The sequence below is a fragment of the Microcaecilia unicolor genome, chromosome 10 (genome assembly GCF_901765095.1).
Source record: "Microcaecilia unicolor chromosome 10, aMicUni1.1, whole genome shotgun sequence".
In the NCBI taxonomy this organism is placed as follows: domain Eukaryota; kingdom Metazoa; phylum Chordata; class Amphibia; order Gymnophiona; family Siphonopidae; genus Microcaecilia; species Microcaecilia unicolor.
Window position 1 is genome coordinate 166,740,804 of NC_044040.1, and position 25,063 is coordinate 166,765,866.

Consider the following 25,063-nt stretch of genomic DNA (forward strand, 5'->3'; position numbering starts at 1 on the left):
CGTCCTCTGTGTCACTCCCACTCTGCTCTGTCAAATTAAAAGCCCTGCCTGGACGGGGAGAGAACTGCAGGCATCTCAGCTGTGTGGAACTACAGCAAGGAGCTTTCGGTGGCTGAAGGCTGTTTACAGACTCACTTCTCCCGTTGCAATAGCTGCCGTTTAAGAGCCGAAGAATCTGTGGCTTGTGCTCTGTTTCCTGATATTGAGCTGACTATTGTTTGAGTGCACTTGTGGTTCTGGTGCCGCTTTCTCCGATACCGGGATCTGCCTCCCAGTTGCAACCTACTATGATTTCCTCAACTCTGCTTCTTATTTTATATCTCGTTTCACTGACCACTCATTTTTCTGAATCCACCTTTATTCCACCAATCATTTGTAATAGAAGATTGTCCACGTATTCCTCGCATCGCCGTGTTGGTTCCCGCATTGGCTCCAATGTACCCATACAGTGCTCCCCTAGGAATTCATCTAATTTCAACTCTCCAAGGATTCGATGTCTGAAAGTCATTACCACCTCAATGCTCACTGCTGCTCAATATCAACCAGTACGTGTGGGCTATATTAACACCAGATCTGTTGTTAATAAGGCTGCTCTTATAACTGACTGGATTACAAAAGGATAACCTGGACCTTCTCTTTGTCTCTGAAACTTGGATCCACAGCCCTACAGATCCTATTGTGTTAGACCTGTGCCCCGCAGGCTACAAGATTACGCATTGGACCAGATCGGATAAGAGAGGTGGTGGTATAGCGTTAATCTATCGCACTCTATTTTCTGTTGAAACCTTAGCCGACACTATCTCGCCATGTCTCAAAATTTTGCCTATAAAGATACACCATAGTACTCTTCAAGATTACCTGACTTGTGTTTTGTTCTATAGACCACCCTCCAACTGGAACAACAGTCAATCCTGCCTTATGGATGTCATCTCTGATACCTGCACCAACTCCTCTAATGTTCTACTACTTGGTGACTTAAACCTCCACCTGGAAGTTACAACTTCAAGTAATGCCAGCCAATGTTTGGATTTTCTTACCCTTTGGGATTTTACCTGGCCCAGTCTGCATACAACGCATATCAAGGGTCACACCTTGGACCTTCTCTCCTTCAAGTTCCTTAATGACAACTGTTTCTCTTTGTCAGATATCAAGTGGTCTGAGGTGCCCTGGTCTGATCACTATAAATTGACTCTCACATTGCACTGGATGAAATCGGGTGTATCTAAACACAAGAGAACCCTCTTCCTACTACTCAAGAGGGGTTGTTGACCCTAAATCATTTTGGCAATTGTTGTACACTTCTGATTGGTCAGGTCACCCAGAATTCGTGGATTTTCTTTCGGCATGGGACTCCAGATGTTGTTCAGTGCTAGATGTCTTAGCTCCTTTGCAGTTTAAAACCTCCTTTAAGCGTACTTCGACTCCGTGGTTTACTCAGGACTTAAACATTAAAAACTCAAACTAGGAGGTACGAAAGAGCATGGTCCAAGTCGAAAAATGAAATAATGCTTAATGCTTGGAAAGTTCAACAGCGTAAATATAAACGTGCCATTAAACAAGCTAAAAGACTTTATTATAGGAAACAAATCACTTCGTCTAGTAAAGACCCTAAGAAGCTTTACCAACTCAAACTCGCTTCTTGACACTACTGCAATTACATCGCAACAAGTTGACCTTCTAGCTGCTGATCAGCTTGCAAAATATTTCTATGAGAAAATTTTGGACCTGCGTGTATCACTGGGCCACTCTTCCACAGACACAGGCAACTTTCTTCTTGACCTTGATTACTCTTCTGTTTATTGCCCTGCAGATCGCTTTTGGTTCAACTTCACACCCTTGACTCCGGAGATAGTACTGCAAGCACTCACTAGGTTTTCAAAAACTTTCTGTAAGCTTGATATTTGCCCTAATTACCTCCTGACCTCTCCCCCTTCCTGTTTTATTACTGATCTCACAGACCACCTTAATTTTATGCTTCGGGAAGGTCGTTTCCCAAAGGAGCATGGTAGTATTCTGCTTACCCCAATTTCAAAGGACCCAAAGCAAAAGGCTAATATTATTACTAACTATCATCCAGTGGCTTCAATCCCGCTACTAGCAAAACTTATGGAAAGTATGGTCACTACTAACTAACATCTTACTTGAACCAATTTAATATTCTTCATGAATCTCAATCAGGTTTCCGCACTCAGCATAGCACTGAAACAGTTCTGATTACTCTGTTGTCCAATTTTAAAAACACCATCTCTGTAGGCAAAAATATTCTTTTACTACAATTTGATTTGTCCAGTGTGTTTGACATGGTTGACCATGCGATAAATTTGGTATTGGCGGCAATGTGCTAAATTGGTTCAAGGGTTTCCTTTCCTCTAGGTCTTACCAAGTCAACGTGAACTCCACTATCTCACCACCTTGGACACCTGTCTGTGGAGTACCGCAAGGATCTCCTTTATCTCCGTCGCTCTTCAACATTTTGATGATTCCTCTTGCTTCTGCATTATCCAAGCATGGCCTTACACCTTTTATCTACGCAGATGATGTAACCATCTCCATTCATTTCAAGTCTACCCAGTCTGAAATTACTGGCACAATCCAGGCCAGTTTTTCCATTATGGAATCCTGGGCTAATGCGTTTAAATTTAAACTCAATAAGGATAAAACTCATTGCATTGTTTTTTCTTCCAAACATAACAAGTCTCTCCCTACAGCTCTGGTTACTCCTGACACTACTCTCCCAATCTCGAACAGCTTGAAAATTCTTGGGGTCACGCTGGACAGCCAACTGTCGCTTGATTGTCATGTTAAGCAAATTACGAAGAAAATGTTCTTCTCTTTGTGGAAGCTTAAACGCATTAAACAGCTCCTGCCTAAGGATATTTTTCGAACCCTGATTCACTCTTTGGTCTTAAGTCACATCGACTACTGCAGTGGCATTTTTGCTGGTTGTACACACTATATTCTGAAGAAGCTCCAGACGGTTCAAAACACCGCAGCCAGACTGTTTTTTGGTAAGTCTCGCTTTGACAGTGTGCAGCCTCTTCGTGTGAAACTTCACTGACTTCCCATTAAGGACCGTATTGATTTCAAGATCTGTGCCTTAACTCACAAGATTTACGGTGAAGAACCTGTACATGTGTGATTTGATCGATTTGCCATTGAGAAATTCCTTGGAGACATCTCAAATTTATCTTAATCTGCACTATCCTTCATGCAGGCATCTCAAATAGAAGACAATCTACACCTCTTCATTCTCATTCATCAGTCCGCGAACTTGGAATGCTTTACTGAGACTTTTGAAAGAGTCAACAGATCATCAAACTTTTAAAAAACTGTTAAAAACTTATTTGTTTAACAAAGCCTATCCCGAAGTCAACAATGCTGTTTAACTCCCTTATTCTTTTTAGTTTATCAACTCTTTTCCCTTCTGTCAGCTTCTCTTGCCAATTTTTGCTATTGTATAATGTAATTTTATTAGCTACATTGAGCCCGCATAAGCTGGGAAAATGTGGGATACAAGTGGACCAATAAATAAGTAAATAAATTTTCCTTTAGAGGCAAACACATAATATATGCATAAAAATACATTAATTCCCAAATCTCAAAACACATCACAAAACCACTGCAATACTTGGTTGCTAGGCTGTATAGAGAGAGGTGTGACCAGCAGAAGAAAAGAGGTTTTAATGCCCCTGTATAAGTCGTTGGTGAGGCCCCACCTGGAGTATTGTGTTCAGTTTTGGAGGCCGTATCTTGCTAAGGATGTAAAAAGTATTGAAGCAGTGCAAAGGAAAGCTACAAGAATGGTATGGGATTTGCATTACAAGACGTATGAGGAAAGACTTGCTGACCTGAACATGTATAACCTGGAGGAAAGGAGAAACAGGGGTAATATGATACAGACGTTCAAATATTTGAAAGGTATTAATCCGCAAACAAACCTTTTCTGGAGATGGGAAGGCGGTAGAACTAGAGGACATGAAATGAAAGGGGGGCAGACTCAAAAAAAATGTCAGGAAGTATTTTTTCACGGAGAGAGTGGTGGATACTTGGAGAACTCTTTTTATTAGAAAAAACTAAAAACAGAATACAAACATAAAACCTCACCCCGTCCCCCATTCCCCACAAACATCATCCAACAGAAATATCCCCCTTTACACTCATACAAACAGCAAAGTCCCCAACTAATACAGAACACAAACCTACTCCAAACAATAACTTTTCTCTAGGATTTCATGGAGGTTTTAGCCTAACCTGCTTCCACCACCGCAAGGCTGTCCCCTTACCCCTCTCCACCCCCTCCCACTTCGCCACATCCTGCACGGCTCTCACCACATCCCAACTAACACGTTCTACTGACCGGAACTCTTGGTGCAGAGAAACCCTACATCGCGCCATCCAGAGGCAGTAGCGCAGAACCAGTGAAATAATGAAACGAGTTATCGGATCCAAGCCCCTTATTTTATGCATGGGACCATATACCCAATCCGCATAACTATAATTACTGAACCCAGGGATCTTCAACAGCGAGGAGACCCGATTCCCAACCTGCACCGTGAATGGGCACCTCTGTAAGAAGTGTTCCATTGTCTCCTCTGCCCCAGCACATTCCCCTCTCGGGCATCCCCTGTCCTGCACGCTGCGATACTTCAAGTTGCCTCGCACGTACAACTTACCGTGCAGGGACAGCCACGCCATGTCCCGATACTTAACCGGGATCCTGTCTGATGTTATAAGCCGTAAACCCTGCCTCAGCACTACCTCAGGAGCATCCCGCAACACCAAGGGTGCAGTGAAAACCTGCGACCTTACCCTTTCCATCCATACCTCCCTTCTTCCTTCCTGGATCTCACCCACCGTCAGCCCCCATACCCGCACTAGCTTTACCAGAGATTTGTAATACACCACCCCCTCCGGGACACCCTTCCTCAAAGCTACAACTCTTCCTCCTTGCTGCCATATTGTCCAATACCGTGACCACCACCCAAGGACACTCCGCGCCCACCCTGGGGGCTCCTGCCCTACCGCCCTACCCAAGTTAAACTGCAAAAATAACGAACTGAAAAACAAAACCGGGTTTATCATACCTACCCCTCCCTCCCTCCTTGGTAAATATGTAATATTGCGCTTAACAGGGTTCATTCTGTTTCCCCACAATAGCTGAAAAAAAATACTATAGAGTAACGTGTAACGGCTTTCGGGCAACAAACAAATATAACTGACAAACAACAACAAAGGAACCAAATGAACTTTAATTAGCCGAACCCGCTCTCCCATAGACATTTTCCACCCCTTCCACCTGTCTACCTTTACTTTGGCTAACTGCAAACACCTATCCCAATTCTCCAACCCATAATCCCCTAATCCAAAGTGAATGCCCAAGACCCTCAGCCTCTCCCCTGGTGACGGAAACCTACCTCCTAACCCAAACTTCCCACCCTGATCCCCTACCCACAAACTATTGGACTTCTGAAAGTTGATCCGTGATGCCGTCGCCTGTGAATACTCATCGATCATCTCCTGCAATTTCCCCCCTTCCTGCTGGTCTGCTACCCAGACCGTCACATCATCCGCGTACGCCATGACCCTCAGCTGATGACCTTCCCCCACCTCCACCCCTTTCAAACCTCCCCCACCTCCCTGCTCCACCCTTCGCACAAATGGGTCAATGGCGTACGCATACAGCAACGGACTAAGTGGACACCCCTGCCTCACCCCTGCACCTACCCCAAACCTCTTCCCCCTCCACCCGTTTACCAACGGAAAGCATTCCGCCTGGTTATACACTAACTTCAGCTGTTCTACCCATCCCTTTGGAAACCCATAATGCTCCAACACCCGCCACAAAAACCCCCATTGAACCCTATCAAATGCCTTATCCTGATCTAAAGCTATCATTAATCTACCCGTGGGTCCTGCCCTACTATGCTCAAACCCCTCCCTAACCCACGCCGCTGCCTCTAACACCCCCCCTCCCCTTAACCCCACATGCTTGTGAGGCTGCTAACAATGTCCCCGACATCTGCCTCATCCTCTGGAACAACATCCTCGCAAAAATTTTCCGGTCCGTATTAAGTAATGCAATAGGCCGCCAATTGCCTAGCTCTGACGCATCTTTCCCCTTGCTGAGCAACACAATGGCCGCCTCCTTCAGTGATTTTGGGAGGGATCCCTCCACTCGGGCCGCCTCCCACACCTTCAACAATATCGGACCCAACTGCACCTTAAAGACCTTATAAAACTCGGCCGGCAGCCCATCCGGCCCTGGCGAAGACTTTTTGTGGAGTGCCTCAATCGCCTCCTCCACTTCCCGCAAGGTCCATGGTTGCGACAAGGTCTGGAGCTGGGGCCCCCAATTCCCTATCCCAGGCGTACCCTGCACATACCGGTCCATCAAATCTTCATCTACCCCCTGGGTGGAAAAGAATGCCGAAAAATGATCCTCTACAACCCGTAGGATCCCCTCCTTGGAGTCCTGAAGAGTCCCATGGGCATCCCGCACACTCTCCAACACCTTGTGCTCCCTCCTTTCCCTACAACAAACAAAGGGGTCCGGACTAAATAATTTACCAAAATCACGTTCATAGACCAAAGAGGAATAGCGGTTATACTGCACCTTTTCCAAAAGGACTTGTAATTCCTGAATTTCCCCCGCACTCCCCCCCTGAGAAATCAATTTATCCCTCTTCATCTTAACCGCCATGCCCAACTTCGTCCTTTCCCTCCCTTCCCACCTTGCCTGCCGCACAAAAAACTCCCGTGTGCGCTTCTTCACCACCTCCCACCACCCTCCCAGTGATGAAAAGGCTCCCTGCACCGTGACCTGGTCTTCCAAAAATCTCAGAAAATCCTCCCTCACCCTCCCACTGCCTAACCATCTCAAATTTAGCCTCCATAACCCCCTCCCTGGCCTCTGAGCTGCTGCCCCCCCCACCTCTATGATAACCATACGGTGGTCTGAAAAGTCTACTGCCTCTACTTTAGGTCCCTGAAAACAAACCCCTTTCCTCACCAAAAAACGATCTATTCTACTTTTACATTGCCCTCTGAAAAACGTAAACCCATCCTGCTCCCCCAAAAACTCCATATGTACATCAACCAACCCCGCCTCATGCATTATCCCTGCCAATCGCACCCCATCGTATCTCACCTGCACCGACTTCCCCCCACTGTCCTTTCTCCGCAAAATTGTATTAAAGTCTCCTCCCCAAATTACCTGCCGTGATGTGCACAAATAGGGTCTGATTTTCCCGAACAAAAGCACCCTCTCCCTCTTGCTCTGGGGCCCATACACGTTTACCACCCGAAGTGCCCTACCCGCCCAAACCACATCCACTACCAACCCTCTCCCCACCCCCAATTCCACCACCCGTTGGATACAAACCTCATGCCTCTTAAACAAAATCCCAACCCCCCCATATCTGTCCCCCGCCAACCCCCACACAGAAGGACCCCACCTCCAGGCCCGTTGCGCACGCCTGACCTCCTCGAGGGATCGCAACCGGGTCTCCTGTATCAGGAAACAATCTGCTCTGACCCGTGCAAACCAATCATACGCCATACCCTGTGCCTTTGCCGACCTAATACTAGCCACATTAAGTGTGGCAAATGTGAGTAGAAGCCCTGCCATCTTCTTCTGACCCAGTCACCGACCCAGTCACCCCCTCCTCCTTCCCCTGCTCCCCGACCTCCTGAAGAACTCCTCTCTCGCCCCGAATCAAAATCTCTGCTGTTCGGTCACCTTCAGCCTCAATCCGCTCCCTCTCCTCCCCTCCATCTCCCCCCCCTACAGTCTCCCTTCCTCCCTCCCCTTTCAACCTCCCTTTCTTCCTCTTGGTTTCCACCGGCCCTACTTCTTCATCCCTACTCACCCTTTCACTCCCCCTCCCCTCCCCCTCCCCTAATCCCCCCTCTACCTCCTCCTCTAATTCCATCCTATCCCCCCACTGAAGCTCCTGGGCCTGCACCCCCTTCCCGACCCTCTCTACCTTCCTCTTACTCCCCTTCCCCCCTTCCTCACCTCTGTCCTCTCCCCCCTCTTTCCCCTCCTCCATCCCCCCTCCCCACCCTCCTGAGCCTGACTTCCCTTCTTCCTACCCCCGTCACCCCTCCCCTGGACCCCTTCAAATTTCCGTTTACCATCTACCATCCCCCCTACCTCTTCCCCTTCCTCCATCCTTTCTACCTCCTCGCCCCCCACCTCCTCATCCTCTTCCAGCACCTGAAACCTATTTCCCCCTCTCTTCCCTTTCGGGACCTCCCTACCTGCCTCCCCGTTCCCCCTCTTCCCCTTCTTCCGAGGAGCCAGCACCCAATCCCCCTCTCCCTGCCCCTCTCCTGGCACTCCCCCCTCCCTATCTAGCATCTCCTGCCCTCCTTCTTCCTCCTCTTCCCCTGACACCCCCCCACCTCCCTTCCTTCGCATGCCTTCATCCCTCTCTTCCCCCTCATTATGGGACGCCCTAGGGCAGTCCCTAAATGCATGCCCTAATGTACCACACAAATTACACCTAATCAGTGTACAGTCCTCTGTGGGGTGCTGCGTATCCCCACATTTCCCGCATTTTACAACTGGACACAACATACTAAAATGTCTGAATGAGCCACATTTAAAACACTGACGTGGCTGTCCCTTGTAAAAACAGAGGACGCGATCACGGCCAATGAACGCCGACGAAGGGATGTGCTGCACTACCTGGCCTATCTGTTTCAACCGTACCCGTGCTCCCCACCCTCCTGCCCACACCCTGCTTGGATCCGGCAATTTCGTCAGCGGGGATCTTAACTCCGCGTACCGCTGCAGCCAATACGCCAAATCTGCCCCTGAAAGAGACTCATTCCTCACGAGTAGGGTCACCTGCACCAAGTCCGGCGTGCTGATCGGGATGGCCCTGAAATCTTTCCATTCCCCTTTCCCCCGCAACCCCTCATATCTTCCCCAAAACATCTCCAGCCCCCTCTGTGTCATGAAGCTAATATCATACTCAGGAATATTGTAGGGATGTATACATGCATAAAAATCTTCGGGTATAAACCCCATCCCCATTACCTGCTGCAAGACCCGGTCCCTTGATGGCATTGCCCCTTCCCCCAACCATTTTAACTGTACTACATTACGTCGCTTAGGAAGCTGCCCATTCCCCTTCCCCTTACCCCCAAAAGCCCTACCCGCACCCCCACTAGGTCCACCCTCCTCTGTCTTCCCCCTCCCCTGGACTACTGCAGCAAAGGACCGGGCCCCCGCCCCCCACCCACCCCCCTGTCCCCTTCCCTGAACTAACCCCAGCCCGCCCTATACAAGCATCTTCCCCCTGTTTCCCATCATCCTTCATTCCACCCTCCCCCTCCCCCTCCCCAATCGCCAACTTATTATGAAACCCTTCAATGTCTTGTTGCTTCTTCGTAGCAACAATGTCCAACACCAATTCCCCAGACCCCGCCCTCCCCCTATATGCACAGTCACTTATACCAGTCCCCTCCTGTCCCAACAGATCTGCTGGCTGCTGCAGGGATTGCACCGACTGACGCTCCTCAACTGGCAGCTCCCCAACATCCCGCGCTGCCCCAACACTCTCTGCCACAGGCGCCATTCTGAACCCGCTATCCATCAGGCTGCCACGTCCCGCTTCTGCGTCCTGGTTGGGCAAAGGCTCCCGACACTCTGGCCCGCGGGGGCGTGGCCTCACCGGGCCCGGAAGCCCCGCCTCCTGTCCCGCTAAACCCAGCGAATCCTTCTTGTCCAGCAGCGATCTGCCCTCTGCCGTTCGCTGCTCAGAAGCCTGCTGGCTGCCTGAAAGTCCTCCTGCAACTGTTCTCCCTCCCGATGCCTTTTGCAAGGGAACGCCAGCTTTTCCCCGCATCTCTACAGTCTCCGGCTTGCCCTGGATCTCCCCATCCTGCGCTGATTCAGGCTGCCGCTGTGGACCTCCACCCTTCTTATCCTCCGTCTGGCAGGTATGTTCTTGCATCTGCCGCTGCTCCTGCGGATCTTTTGCCAGCGGCTCCCCAGGGAGACCGCCAGCCACACTAGTCATGTCCACCAGTACTTCTGCACCGAAACCCCCCCTTGAGTCCTCCGTCTCCAACACCTGGCATTTTTGCATGGTATTATGTTTGTTTTCTGCAATCTCCCCTCCAGGCTGCTCCAGACGTGACCCCTCCATATTGGATCCTCCTCCAGCCTTCCTTCCCACTGGAGCTTCACCTTTGGTAAGTGCACTGGACTGACTTGCTAGTTGCTTCATGAATTGCAAAGTAGATTGTGTACTGGTCTCTGGTAATTCTCCCTGGGCAGACGGCTCCTGCCGCCCAAACCCTGCATCCACATGCTTCTCCACTCTGTTTTCTCTATGCCCCTTCAAAGCTTGCTCTGACCCAGTCTTTATAGGGCCCTTGGAACATGAGCCTGCCATCCTTTCTAAATTAACATACAGTTCTTTCAAAGGATTTTCTGGGCCCTTTTTCAATCTGTTCAATAAAAGTTCTTTAGACTGCAACATCTTTGTTAATCTGCCTTCCTCTTTCTCATACATCTTCCTGTGCTGTCCTGGGGCAAACTTACACAACGTTTTTGCCATCTTCAAACGTTTCCCCAGTTCCCCCACTTCCCTCTCCACCAGCTTAATATGCTTCACCATGTTCACCACCCTGCTGGCTGGATCATCCGGATCATAACTAATATCAAGCAAATCCTCCTCCTCCTCTTCTGAGGAGTCACCATCCTCGCTGCCTTCCTCTTCGGACTCTGACAGCATTTCTTGACTAACTTCCATAGCCTTCTCGCTCTTTGTTTCTGCAGACCTCTCTTCCCGGGCCTTCACCAGCTCTCCCCCCCCCCTCACCTTCTAGACGTTGCCAAGGCATGGGGGGGGTACCGGACTGGCTACCTCCCTTGGATGTCCGCTCCCGTCTGTCCAGAGGACTTCTTTCCCTCTTCTCCAGCGCTCGACCAGACCGGGAACTGCTCCTACAGGCCTTCTGGTCCCTCTGGGCCTCAGCCGGCCCGATGGCCTGGGCCTTGCCTGAGGCCCTCTCCCCAGGGCCCTTCCTCATCCTTGGGGAAGGAGCTAGGCCGCACTCCCTTCCCCCTGGAAACCTGCAGAGCTTCTAGCAGCACTTCCTCCTCCTGCCAAATCTGAACAGCAACTGACTTGGAATGCCCTCCCGTGGGAGGTGGCGGAGATGAAAACGGTAACAGAATTCAAACATGCGTGGGATAAACATAAAGGAATCCTGTTCAGAAGGAATGGGCAGAGCTGGTGGTGGGAGGCGGGGCTAGTGCTGGGCAGACTTCTACGGTCTGTGCACTGAAAATGGCAGATACAAATCAAGGTAAGGTATGCACAAAAAGTAGCACATATGAGTTTATCTTGTTGGGCAGACTAGATGGACTGTGCATATCTTTTTCTGCTGTCATCTACTATGTTACTATCAGGCTATCAGGCGATCTTCTGACATAAATCGGGAGATGGCCGGCGATCTCTCAAAAGCAGCGAAATCTGTATAATCGAAAGCGGCTTGACATCGCCGCTTTCCCGTTGCCGCACCAGCGAATGTTCAAGGGGGCGTGCCAGTGGCGTAGCTAAGGCGGGACATGGGCGGGCATGGGTGTGGCTACTAGATGGCCAGCTTTCACGGATAATGGAAAAAAAAAGTGGCGTTAATCAGTATTTCGCCGGGTTTACTTGGTCCTTTTACTTTCACGACCAAGCCTCAAAAAGGTGCCCCAACTCACCAGATGACCACCGGAGGGAATGGGGGATGACCTCCCCGTAGTCCCCTAGTGGTCACCAACCCCCTCCCCCACACTAAAAAAAATAAAAATAAAAACCTTTTTTTACCAGCCTGTATGCCAGCCTCAAATGTCATACCCAGCTCCCTGACAGCAGTATGCAAGTCCTTGGAGCAGTTTTTAATGGGTGCAGTGCACTTCAGGCAGGCAGACCCAGGTCCATCCCACCCCTACCTGTTACACTTGTGGTGCTAAGTGTTGAGCCCTCTAACCCCCCCCCCCCAAAAAAAAAAACCCCACATGTAGGTGTCCCCCTTCATCCATAAGGGCTATGGTAATGGTGTAGAGTTGTGGGGAGTGGGTTTTGGGGGGGGATTTGGGGGCTCAGCACCCAAGGTAAAGGGAGCTATGCACCTGGGAGCTATTTGTATATTTTTTAAACATTTTTAGAAGTGCCCCCTAGGGTGCTCAGTTGGTGTCCTGGCATGTCAGGGGGACCAGTGCACTACAAATGCTGGCTCCTCCCATGACCAAATGCCTTGGATTTCGCCGGGTTTGAGATGGCTGGCATTTTTTTTCCATTATCGCTGAAAAACAAAACCGGCGAACTCTGGCATTTGGCCAGGCTAAACCGAATTATCGAAAAAAAATATGGCCGGCCATCTTTTTCGAAAATATGGTTCCAGCCAGCTGTTGTGCCGCCACCAAAATAGATCGCCGGCGATGTTCGATTATGCCCCTCTATGTTAACCATTGCCAAGAGGGCAGAGCCTTGTACAGCCCCTCTAGATACCGTGACCACCACCCATTTCTCCATCCCATAATCACTTGCTGAGTTCTGTTAAACAAAAAACTAAGCCAAGCAAGGCCTATGGAGTCAACTCTGTTACTTGGGAAACACTGATGCAAAATCCAATGGTCTACCGAGTCAAATGCCATTGTAACAGCCACTGTGACAGGCATAGTAGACTCCAGCTGACACAAGTTAATATCCACTGAGATGTTATTGGCAATTTAATGCTCTGTCCAAGTCTAAATTCAAACTGAAAATCTAACAAATCACTGGTGATTAATTCCTGGAACTGAACTGAGCTGTCTCTTCAAATCAATTATTTTTGTCAATAAAGTTGACGTATCCTATTGAGTACTGTGCACCAGTCTGGCAAAGAATCATGTCAAAACTGCAGCCTGGCAATTTAGCACCTATGGCCAAGTGAAGACGTGCTTCCTCACCCTATAATGTAATATACTTTTGATGCCCCCTTGTTTTAAAAGGCTAAAGATATATCATTACATCTACGCTTACCTCAGCAGAGAGAATGGCAGAGTGTGACTGGGGTGTTTTGCTGAGGTGCGTGTGAGAAAGGGCGACACCTACATTGAGTTTATTTTTTATCATTTTACTTAATTACATTCACATTTATCACGTAAATGTAAGGAAAAACAGAAATTAATACAAGGAAAAAGAAAAAAAACATTTTCTCTCAACAATATATATATATATATATATATATATATATATATATATATATATATATATATATATATATATATATATATATAATTGTCCACAATTGGGGGATCCAAGATCAGGAAAACAATCTAAAAAAAAATAAGAAAAACACCAAGTGGTTAATCTTACAAATTCATATTTTCTGAGGGAGGAAGGTTAATCGGTAATTGCAGCCGGTACAGTGGTAACTAAAGGAAGTTGCTGCACAGGGTTCTTCATCTGTTCTTTTAACTCCACAAACTCTTGCAATTTCTTGGGTTCAACAAATAAGTAATAAGGAAATAAAACACTTACAAGGGAATCGCTCTAGGAAGGTCCCACCTAGGGCAATGATTCTTGGCTTAAAAGCCAAGAGTTCACACCTCCTAGTCTGTGATTCCCTTGATATATCAGGAAATATATTTATCTTTGAACCCAAAAAGCTATCAGCCATGTATCGGAAATACAATTTCAAAACATTGTTCCTATCTAAATCAAAGGCAAAAGTCACTAGTAATATAACTCTCTATATAGGGTATTTTAGGAAGATTTATCATTCTCAAGTTATTTTTCCTTAATTGGTTCTCCAGAAGCTCCACTTTTTTTTACAAGAAACATGACTGACCGACATTGAGTTTAATACTCCCTTAAATCTGAAAATGAGGAGATTGGATCCCTACCTAGCACTAACTTTTCTTTTCTGATCAATTTGTTTAGGTTGATTTTCTTGATTAGTTGTTTCTTTCAATCTAGCAAGTGCCTGCCGTTTTCACCATTTTCCTGTTAAAATACAGCCTTCTTTTCAAGGGCATATTAAAATTCAGTTTCCCACCCTTTTCAAGGAGCATTTCCCTGGTGCGGTAGTGAATTCATGCGCAGATACACACTTCCCAGCCTGACCCAAATACTTTCTCTCTACCCTGTTCCCAGCAGTCTCTGAACACCCCTTGTACTGAAATTGTTATGGAAGAGGGTATTAGAGAATAAGAGAGAATAACTGTACAGCTGCTATCCCTGTTTCTTCCCACCAGTCTCTGAGCCCTCACCCTGTCCCAAGTAGTCTCTGTCACAGTCTCCCATCCCCTCAGTTTGCCACATAGTAGTCTCATCTCATGGACTCGGGAGGGGATGGTGAATTCATGCACGTGCACACACACATACACTTCCCAGACTGACCCCAATACTTTATCTCTACCCTGTTCCCACCAGTCTCCGAACCTCCCTTGTACTGAAATTGTTAGGGAAGAGGGTATTAGAGAATGAGAGGGGGACAACTGCACAGCTGCTGTCCCCGTTTCTCCCCACCACTCAGGGCCAGCCAAGGCAAGATACTGTCTGAGGCGGAGCTAACATGACATCCTCCTCCCCCTTCAAGGCGTTTACCTCAAGGTGACGTTTCAAACCCAGCAGTGATTCCCGTACGCTGCCCTACCACCACCGGCACCCGCTTCTTCCCTTTACTGTGGCTGCCTGAGCCTCTAAACAGAAAGTTACATCAGAGAGGCGGCCGTAGTAAAGGGAAGAGGCGGGTGCCAGTGGCGGCAGGGCAGCATATGGAAATCGCTGCTGCTGGGTTGGGAACATTAGCATGAGGTAAAACGCCGCTAAGGGGGAGATGCCGCCCCTCCGAGGTTCCACTCTTGATGAGGTGGCCTAATGGTTGGGCCACCCCTGCCATCAGTCTCTCTGAGCCCTCACCCTGTTCCAAACAGTTTGTCGCTTAGCAATAGCAAGAAAGAACTTGCCAACCTGCAGCCTATTCATTTAATGATATTGCTCCCCTTCCTGAGTGCCCCCCCCCACCATGAACCGAATCATTTCAAACTACACAATAACCTCGGCAACGGCAGGTAGAGTATGCATGCTGGGTTTGGTGGCCGTAGCTCTTTGGAGGGGGAGACCAGACAATGCATATCATTGATGGCATCCCACAATACTTCCAAAAAGTCACTATGGCAGGTCTCTCCAACCCCCAACTTCCAATTCAGGTGCAGCCTAGGTCCTGACTGCTCAGGTTACTCACTGTTTCCTGTCCTAGGACTCTGGTCACAGCCTGTAGCAGTTAATCACCTCCATAAGCCAGGGCCAAACTCCCAGCAAGCTGCCTCCCTTGTACTCTGGAGGTCCACCTCCACAAACTGGAGTACCCGGATAAGGACTGCTCTACTGAAAAGCTGCTCCCTGGTTGAAGTGGGGGGGGGGGGGGGGGGGCGTCTGCTCTACAGGACTCAATGACACTCCCATTTAAACTGCCACCCGATGCCAAAGCAGCAGGTCCGGGTGAAAACAAGTGAGCTTCGGACCAACATGCATTTTTCACTTGTCTTTATATTCTTCCTTCTTTCTCTCCCACAGTATTATTCTAACCTTCTTCCCCCCCCCCCCCCCCACCAAATACCCGGACTCTAGCTATCATTCTATTTCCTCCAGCCAGCTTCTAAACACTAGGCATCTGTTTACTTCCACCCCCTCCTCCAAGATATCAAGTACCACTGTATCAAAGTAGCAGGCATGCCTTGATGACACCTTCCCCTTCCACAACACCTGTGGCTCTTCAGTACTGATACAATCTTTCCAGTATGACATTTAAACCCTGGCTATAAAACCCTTCAAGCAGCAGCATCTATGGCCATGGCATATAGACCACAGAATTGCAAAAGCTTTGTATCATGTACACATTTTTCTAAGGAAGCGCTGACAGTAAAAGAAGCCTGAATAAGTGAACATTACTTTGCTGGGGAGCTTTGGTGACTTGAGCTTGGAATAGAAGAGAATGTGTGGGTTTATTGATAATCTGTTGTAACTTCTTTAAAAAAGGCAAAAATTAGTTATTAGCTTGTTTAAAGAGCCAAATATTATTTTGCCATAGTTTAACCTTAGTAGTTACAACCCTAGAACAGTGTCCAATGCAAGGCCCAGAGACCAGTGGTGGTCCTCCAACTCTTCCCCCTGATATTCTCTCCCCATCCTGTCCAGAGATTTTCTAGAATTAGGGCACCAATAAGTTCAACTCACTGAGAAGTCATGTTGTGCTAAAAGAAAAATGGAAAAGAGGTTAACAAGCCTCTGGGGAGAAGATATAGGAGGATTAAAAAAAAACTGGAGTGAGGGCAGCTTGAAAGGGCTGAGGGTAAAAGGTGACCAGTAGGAATAGGAACCAAGACTGGCTGGGGTTCAGATAGTGTACTGGACAGGAACTGAGAGAACACATGAAGGTGATGGGCTGGGGGCCAAGGATAAATATACAGACCAGGGGTAATATGAACTTAGGAAAAAGTGTGGGGGAGTAGTTACAATCACTCTAAATACATAACAGCCAGGCTGACCACAATCAGAGGTGGTGACCAGGACAGTGTGCAGTTAGCATAAATTAGGGAAGCTAAGAAATTTGGCAGCAGGTAATTGGTTATTTCAATGACCAGAAAATCCAAAAAACAAGCAACTCAAAACCAGGGAACCCTGGTCCCCACCAACCCAACTCTAATTAAAACCCCAAAATATGGTGGGAGGGTGGGGGAGAAAAAACAGATCAGAGTGAAACATGCTCAAACCCCTGGGAAATACTAAGACAGAGCTTCTTTCTATCATTGGTTATTTAAAAACTAAAAAGTGAAAATGCCAAGCTTCTAACTTAAAGTGGAGATCAGAAAGGAACAATTTGTGAGGAGAAATATCAGGGTCCCCAAACACTCCATTACATCTAAATAATAAAGCACCACAAACACTTCAACTGCTAAAAAACAAAACGCTTTCCAACTCAAGGCAGGGCCCAATTGCAACCCATTTCAACTACCCAAATATTGACTGGATACATGGCACGTCAGGAAAATGCTAGGAAAGTAAAGTTCCTATATGAAACAAAATGACTGCTTCGTTCAGCACCTGGTTCAGAAAATGGATGAGTGGGAGAGTTATTTTAGATTAGTCTTTAGTAGAATGCAGGGTATGGTGCAAGAGGTAATGTGTTGGAGCCACTTGACAATAGTGATTGTAACCTGATCAAATTTGAGTTCATAATAAGACACTAAGGAAAAATAGACTACATTAGCATTTAGCTTTCAAAGGGCAACTGTAACAAAATGAGGAAAATGGTAAAAAAGCAGCTCCGAAAGGTTAAGAGTTTCAATCAGATGTGGGCATTATTGAAAATATTATCTTAGAAGCCTAGCATATTAAAGGTGGAAGAAATGCCAAACGACAGCTGGCATGGTTAAAAATGTGAGGTGAAATGCAATCCTAGTGAAAAGAATATCTTTCAAGAACATGGGAAAAGGATCTGAATGAAGAAAACTGGAAGTAGCATAAGCACGCCATGGGGAGGGGGAAAAATAAACTCAATCAAAACTTTAAGGCACATTAAAAAGCAGAAATCCTGTGAGGGTCCCGTCAGGGATTCAGCTGGACCATTAGATCACTGCAGAGTGAAAGGTGAACTCAGGGGGCAAAAGGTCATCGCAGAGAAACTAAATGAATTTAGACTTTAATAAGGAATATTAAGGGAGCCACCCATACCAGACAATGCTATTTAAAAGCGTCTTCACAGCAGGAAGAGAAGGAGAAGGTGATGGGGACCAAGCTTGGACAGATGAAAGAGACATATTTGGGAGGTAAACTGGGATTGAGGAAGAGCAAGGAAGATTACAGCTGAAACATGAGGGGCATCAAGCCTAGTAATGAGGGCCTTTGTGCCCATGTGTGTGTGTGGTTTTTTTTTTTTTTTGGGGGGGGGGGGGGGGGCTGAAGCGTAAAAATGCTCAGTTAAAGTGGCACAAAGCAGATGAGGACCTTCATATGTTGCCTCCAAAATTCAATAAACTATTTGGTGCAAGGATGCTCTTGAAGAAGAGGATACTAGCTGCTATTAGGGTGCTTGCTGGTGTATGGACAGATGATCTCACAATAGATATAAATGAGGACAGTCTAAATAAAATACTGGACAGAGGGCTATAAACTTATAAATAATGCAGAATTGCAAGAAACCCAGTTGATTTCCTACAGAGTATATATTACCAAAGCGAGGTGTTATCAGAAGAGACATGCTACTTGGCTTCATTCTTTTTTGGAATGCTTACCCTTCAAGACCTTTGGTTCAGTGCTCTCTGGGTAACTGAATATGTTAGGAAAAGCTGTTCCCTGGGCCTACTCTTTGTTGGGAAATTTAAGAAGAGGGAGGGATTCTACAAGTTTTCACGAGCTGTAAGAAAATGTACTCTTTATGCTTGCTTTTGGTAAAGAAATTGATATTGAAGGGCAGGATAAAAGATGAGGCACCGCACCTATAAGCGTGGTTGAATTGGATGACTAGAATAGGTCACTCTGGGTTGCGTACTTATAGGCCAATGTCTAAGCCATGGGTGTTGGAAGTGTTTATGAGGTGGGGAGGGTGGAAGATGAAGTGTGATTGTGCCTTCTATTCTACACTGCGCCCTAATGCTATCCAGCTGGGAGTTGTTATAAGACTCATGGGGGGGGGGGGGGGGGGGGGAACGAGAGAGAGAGAGAGAGAAAGCTGGTGGGTAATAGGGTAAGTGGAAAAATACCAGTGATGTGTTTTTTTTTTTTGTCTATCTGAATAGAAGTCCCACCAGTGGGACTGTATATTGTCAATCGTTCTAGTAGAATGTATTATGGAATCATTATGTTTATGGTTGTGGTTCCCTTTGTATGTTACAACACTTTCATTTTTCTTGTTCCTTTTTTTTTCCAGCATGTTTCTAAGCTATGAAGGGGGTCTTTTACAAAGGCATGCTAGCATTTTTAGCATATGCTAAACACAAAGACACCTACAGGAATATAATGGGTGTCTTAACATTTAGCACATGCTAAAAAAAAAAAAAAAATGCTACAATGCTACCACACTTTTGTAAAAGGGGCCCCAAGTGAAGTTTGTGCACCTGCTTATTTGATAAAGTAAAAAAAAAAAAAATTACTCAAAGATGAAGAAATTTATAAACAATTTAAGATGTAATAAAGGAAAAAGTTATGTAAAAACAGAGATACTGTGATATTTTGAAAAATAAAGTAGGCAGAATTCTGAAGTACTGTGTGTAAAAATTTCCCCGAGTATCCTGTTTCAGGCAATCTATAATGACCGTACTCCTGTGTTTTCATCTTCAGGATCATCACACTAAAGGATGCATCCTCATGTCAGTTAGGAGTCATTCCTTTGGCAGATTCAAAGAGTCAACCCAAGTCTAAACACACATATGGATGCATAGTGCTACAACATAGCACACTACCACAAAAAGGATAAAAGATAACATATTTTCACAGTTTGGGCCCACTGGTCTTTGTAACACTCATCCTGTCCATTATTACATTAGGCCAACAAAAAAAAAAGGGTAGCAGAATCTACCAGAAGCTCAATGGAGCAAAAAAAACAAAAAACAAACCCACACACATTTAACAAGATGATATTCTTTTTACTCTTATTCACAGGTGCATTACTGCCATTTATGATTTTTCATAATACTGAATCTTTGCTTGGCAAATTAAATCCAAGTCAGCCTCAGATCTATGATAAATGCTTATTTAAAATTTTGAGCTCTCTCCCGCATCTTTCCTGATTTCGAGAAAAGCCAGGACAATTCTCCATGTTTAGTGGCATAACTAGGACAGATATTTTGTGGGGCCTGAAGTAACAAGCAGTATAGATGTTGACACTGCCTCCAGTTCTCATTTGACCATGCTTTACTTCACTTCTGCCTTTGATCCTTGGGGGGGAGGGGAAGAGCCAGTGAGGAAAGAATTCACACTGTCCCTCACCCCAACTTACTAAACAGATATTTAGCTAACCCTCCAGAACAGGCAAAATGCAGATTAGAATCTTTAAAAGCAACATAACCCCAACCAGAACAAAAAACTCATTCACTGAATTATGTAGGTATGCAGAGCAAATACTGTTTCATCTCCAAAATGCACTAATAGGAGAGTTATGTATTTAAAAAAAAATCAAAAAAACAAAAAGAACTTACCATAATAGCTCCATTATCCTGGCCTACAAAGATTAGCTTGCTGTCGTGATAAGCCAAAGTGGAACAGGGTGCTGCAAAGGACGAAAAAACAACCTACTGTAAATTAAAGCCTGCTATATATTTTTTAAGAGCCTAATATAATAATTCGCACCTCCAACGTTCTGAAGCTGACTCCGTGGCAGCGAAGCCGTGTAGTGTTTGTAGGGTTCGTAATTGCCCTGCCCTCGAGGGAATTCTGTATACTTGCCAGCCCCCTGCCCTCCAAGCACGACCTGTCCTCCGGCAGCCCCTCGCCTTCCTAAGTGCTGCCTGCATTTTAAAAATTCTTACCTTGGGGTGCGGCAGCGTCCATAGTGAAGGCGAGCGGCGCGTCACACTGCCTTCGAATGTGTCTCAGCTCTGCCTCTGGTCCCGCATAGGGCAGGACCAGAGGCAGAGCTGAGACACATTCGAAGGCCGCACCCCAAGGTAAAAATTTTTAAAATACAGCCAGCACTTAGGAAGGCGAGGAGCTGCCGGAGGACAGGTCGTGCTAGGCGAGGAGAGAGAGGGGGGGGCACGGGGGCGTCCTGGAACTCAGAGGGCACAGAGAGGTAGGGAGGGGGCCTGGAACTCAGGGGAGAGAGATGGAGGGGAGGCCAGGGGAGAATGCAGAGTTGATGCACATGTAGGGGGGGGGAGCAAGGGACAGAGGAGAATTGCTGCACCACGGTGGATGGAGGGAGCAGGGGAGAGATGCTGCACATGGATGGATGAAGGGGGCACGGCACAGAGGACGTTTGCTGCATATGGATGAATGCATGGGGGAGAGCACAATTGCTGCACACGGGACACACACTACACTCTCTCACTCACACAGACACACACACACATTCTGTCTCTCTCTCAATCACACACACACTCTCTCTCTGACACATACTCTCTCCTAACAGTTCCCTTAAAAACATAATTGCCATTAGAGGACAACCTTGCTAGCGCCCATTTCATTTCTTTCAGAAAAGGGCTTTTTGTACTAGTTTAAAAATAATGTCTGGAGGATTACCTTTCAGCCTAAACCATGATCTAAAGCAGTTTTCACTTTTTTTTCCATCTGACAGAAGTCTCTACAGGCCAAAGAATCCAAAAATCTGCTCCTCGTAGCAGACTTCATATTGTCATAGAAAGCATCCACCAGAAAAAAAGGTTTTAGAACACAGAATCTACAAAGGCTGTAAAAAAATGGATTGTTCAACCAGCTAATGAGCTGTCTTGTGCTAGGTCACAAAGAGGTCCTTTCACAAAGCCATGATAAGAAGTGGCCTGCAGTAGTGTGGGCGTGTCTTCTTGGCGATGATGGGCCATTTTTTACCATAGCTGGGGAAAAAGGCCAATGTTTTTAAAATGAGTCAGGAAATGGGCATGTGCAAAGATTAAAACTAGGACGCGCCTATTTATGGCCTGAGCCCTTACCGCCAGCCACTGACCTAGCGGTAAGGGCTCACAGGCTACCTGTGTTGTAACCATGCAGCATGCGCCAACGTGGCTGTGCTGCTAATTACCACCAGGAATGCCTTCTGTGGTAGAAAATAGAAAAATATTTTCTACCATGGGATTCGGTGAGCGCCAAACTCAGAATTAACACTAGGTGCACACGCTACCCCAGCTATAGTGCCGATTTGGCACATGCTACCCGCGTGTTAGTCCTCCCGCAGCTTTGTAAAAAGACCGCAAAGAAACTTCAAATAACTAAACAGTCCTTTAAAGGGAAAATCTGTTTACCCCTTCACCCCATCTTCATTTCAAGCCTGAGTCGTGAACTAAATTAACTGAATAAATCTTAAAGACAGATACAAAATGTACACCCATGGAATAATGTTCAATATGTATGTATATGCTGTTCTCCACCTTGGTCCAGGCAGGCTATAAAAATCAAAGCATAACCATAACAGAGATACTTAGAAATGAAAATGTATTACAAAAGGTAGAGATAGTCTCAAGCAGCTCCAATCTAAAATTCTTGGGTAGAGAGGAGTACTAGCCAGGACCAATCCAATTAAGAAAAAGAAAAAAAAAAAAACCCACAACCTACCACCACTTTTTTCCTTACGGCCAATTATTTCTACATTAGAAAAATATGAACCCTCATAAAGATGGGGAAAAATTAAGTTTAACAGCAAAACTTCTCTCCATTTCTCCCTTCTTTTTGTTTGTTCTAAAACAGCCCACACACCAAAGGCTCCAGTACAAAGGGGAATGACATACATTCCCAAAAGCACTGAAACATACAGTGATAATTGCATAATAGTGACAGAAGTCCACGTGTAGGATCACACAATGTACAGAGTTCTGTATTAACAGACAAATCCACTGGAGCAGTAGTAAAATATTCAAAATACCAAACATTAGAAGAACAAAAATCACAGAAGGAATATCTCTAGAAATCACTATTCTGAGGAATCAGACTGGTTGGAGGAACAGTGGAAAGGGGATGTCCAGCTTCTTGCAATGATACATCAGCACTATGTACCAACTGTTAACTGAACCTGCTTGCCTATGATCCCATCATGCCCTACACCTGGACTGGGGCTTATTCACCTATTCCTATTTTCAGTGAGCTTTCACTTGAGACTTAAATGTTTAGTTCTCTGTCGCCAAAATCAAAGCTGGTCTGTTATCCTGCAAAGACTGAAGTAAACACCTAGACCCATAGCTGACCTGACCTGTCTGTTCTTTGGGAACCCATGAATACAGCCTGCAAGAGACCCAACAGTGAGTGAATTAGAAGACAAACTTGAAAAAGCTGTGTGTACAAACGTTCATAGTCTATCCAAAATTTGTTGACCTACAAGCTATCATACTGGAAGAGGACAATGATATAGAAAAACATAGAAACATGATGTTAGATAAGGGCCAAATGGCCCATTAAGTCTGCCCTTCCTCAGTACCCACTAACTCCTCCTTTTCCTAAGGGAGCCATGTACCTGCCCCTTACTCTCCTAAATTTCGACACAATCTTCATCTCCACAACCTCCACTGGGAGGCCATTCCATGCATCCCCTTTCTGTGAAAGAGTATTTTCTTAGATCCCTCCGAAGCCTATTTCCTCTTAACTTTATCCTTTGCCCTCTCATTCTAGAGTTTTCTTTCATTTGAAAAAGGCTCATTTCCTGTACATTAACGCCACTGAGGAATTTAAACGCCTCTATCATATCTCCTCTCTCCTGCCTCTCTTCCAGCGTATACATGTTAAGGTACATGAGCCTATCACTATATATGTTTTATGACTGAGACCACTTACCACATTTGGTAGCCGCCCTGTGGACCGACTCTATCCTGTTTATATTTTTCCATAGAGGCAGTCTCCAGAATTAAATGCAGTACTCTAAATGGGACCTCAGCAGACTTATACAAGGGTATTATCACCTCTCTTTTCCTGCTGGTCATCCTGCAATAGTTCCTTAAATAGTTTACGGCGTTCTGAGGTGAATTTAGGCCTTTAACATTGTAGGTCAAAAACTGTAAATCAGTACTCATCACAGACAAGGATTATATACTAAAACAATAACCAGCCAGGTATATGAAAACCCATGATCGACAAAACAAAGCAATAAGAATCCATGCCTCCCCCTCCCCCACCCAAGACAAACCCCCCCCCCCCCCCCCCCCAGCCATAGAAACACCCCCATCCACCCGGAACTCACCCCACACCCCCTCCCCCACTCTTGAGCAACATCTCATCAGTCGAACCAAACACCAAACAGACAACCCCAGAAGAACTGAATGGGAAATTTGAAGAAGTAACCCACAGTGCCCAACACACCCCCAAAACCGTATCCCCCCCTCAAACCAATCCTACTCTTCCCAAGTTAACCCTTACACATCTCACCATGCCACCCAACCAAAACAACATACATACACCCCCAGAACACCCAGCAGACTGTAGATCACAAATCTAAAGAACCAGTAAACAAGCATTAAGCTAAATTCAAGAGAGACATCATATTCAAGCAGGTGATGAGTGTTTCTTGGCCTTCTGAGTGACCCTCTTCCACTTTTGAAGCCTCTCCTTGGTTGAATTCGCAATTTCCACCAGAGGTGCCACGGTTGACGATAATCCAGCTGAGTGCAATATCTTCCAGGCCTCAGATATATGGCGGACTCTGTAATTTCCCAGCCAGAGTAAAGCATAAGGCAAAGGGAAACGCCCAGCGATAAGCAATCTTCTCCTTGGTCAGCAGCTCCAGGGCAGGTTTCATAGCTCGTCACTGAGACAGAGTAAAAAGAGAGAGATCTTGATAAACTCAAACTCTTGCCCCGTTGTAGTCCACCGATGACAACTGGTGCGCCCGCTGCAGTACACAATCTCTAAATGCGAATGACGCAAATCGTACTATTATGTCTCTGGGTCGATTCTCTATAGGTTTCCCCAAGGCTCTGTGGGCTCTTTCAATTTCACCATGCTCTATTTCCAAATCGACCTCCAAAGATTTTGCACAAAGCAAGCACACAATGGCTGGGACATCCTCAGCATCCCTGTTCTCAGGGACACCCCGAAAACTGAGGTTGTTTCGACGCCCCCGATTTTCAAGATCGTCCACTTTGAATTGTAGTTCTTCGTTTTGTGCAAGCAGCTGAGATACACGAGAGATTCCACAGCAGCCGCATGCTCAGCCTGTTCCTCCATGCGGTCTTCCAGTTCTTCGACCTGACCACCAAGTTCCCGCAGGTTGATACTAATAACGTCCATGCGCGCCAAAATTTCCCCCTTAGAGGCTTTTATCTCGGCCCGAATTTCCTCCAGACACTTAGCCAGGTCTTTCACAGGACCTTTTTTTTAGCTGAAGTCCAGGGCTGCTCGTTATGAGATGATGCTGAGTCGGAATCCGATCA

General features: G+C 46.3%; 1 protein-coding gene across 1 annotated transcript in view; it reads right to left on the reverse strand.

Moving 5' to 3' along the window:
* Window positions 1-25,063, reverse strand: part of WDFY1 (WD repeat and FYVE domain containing 1) — a 104,879-nt gene that overhangs the window by 61,103 nt on the left and 18,713 nt on the right. The window contains exon 3 of the mRNA XM_030216556.1: window positions 20,195-20,265. Within this exon, the coding sequence (XP_030072416.1) occupies window positions 20,195-20,265 (71 nt within the window). The remainder of the gene's footprint in view (window positions 1-20,194; window positions 20,266-25,063) is intronic.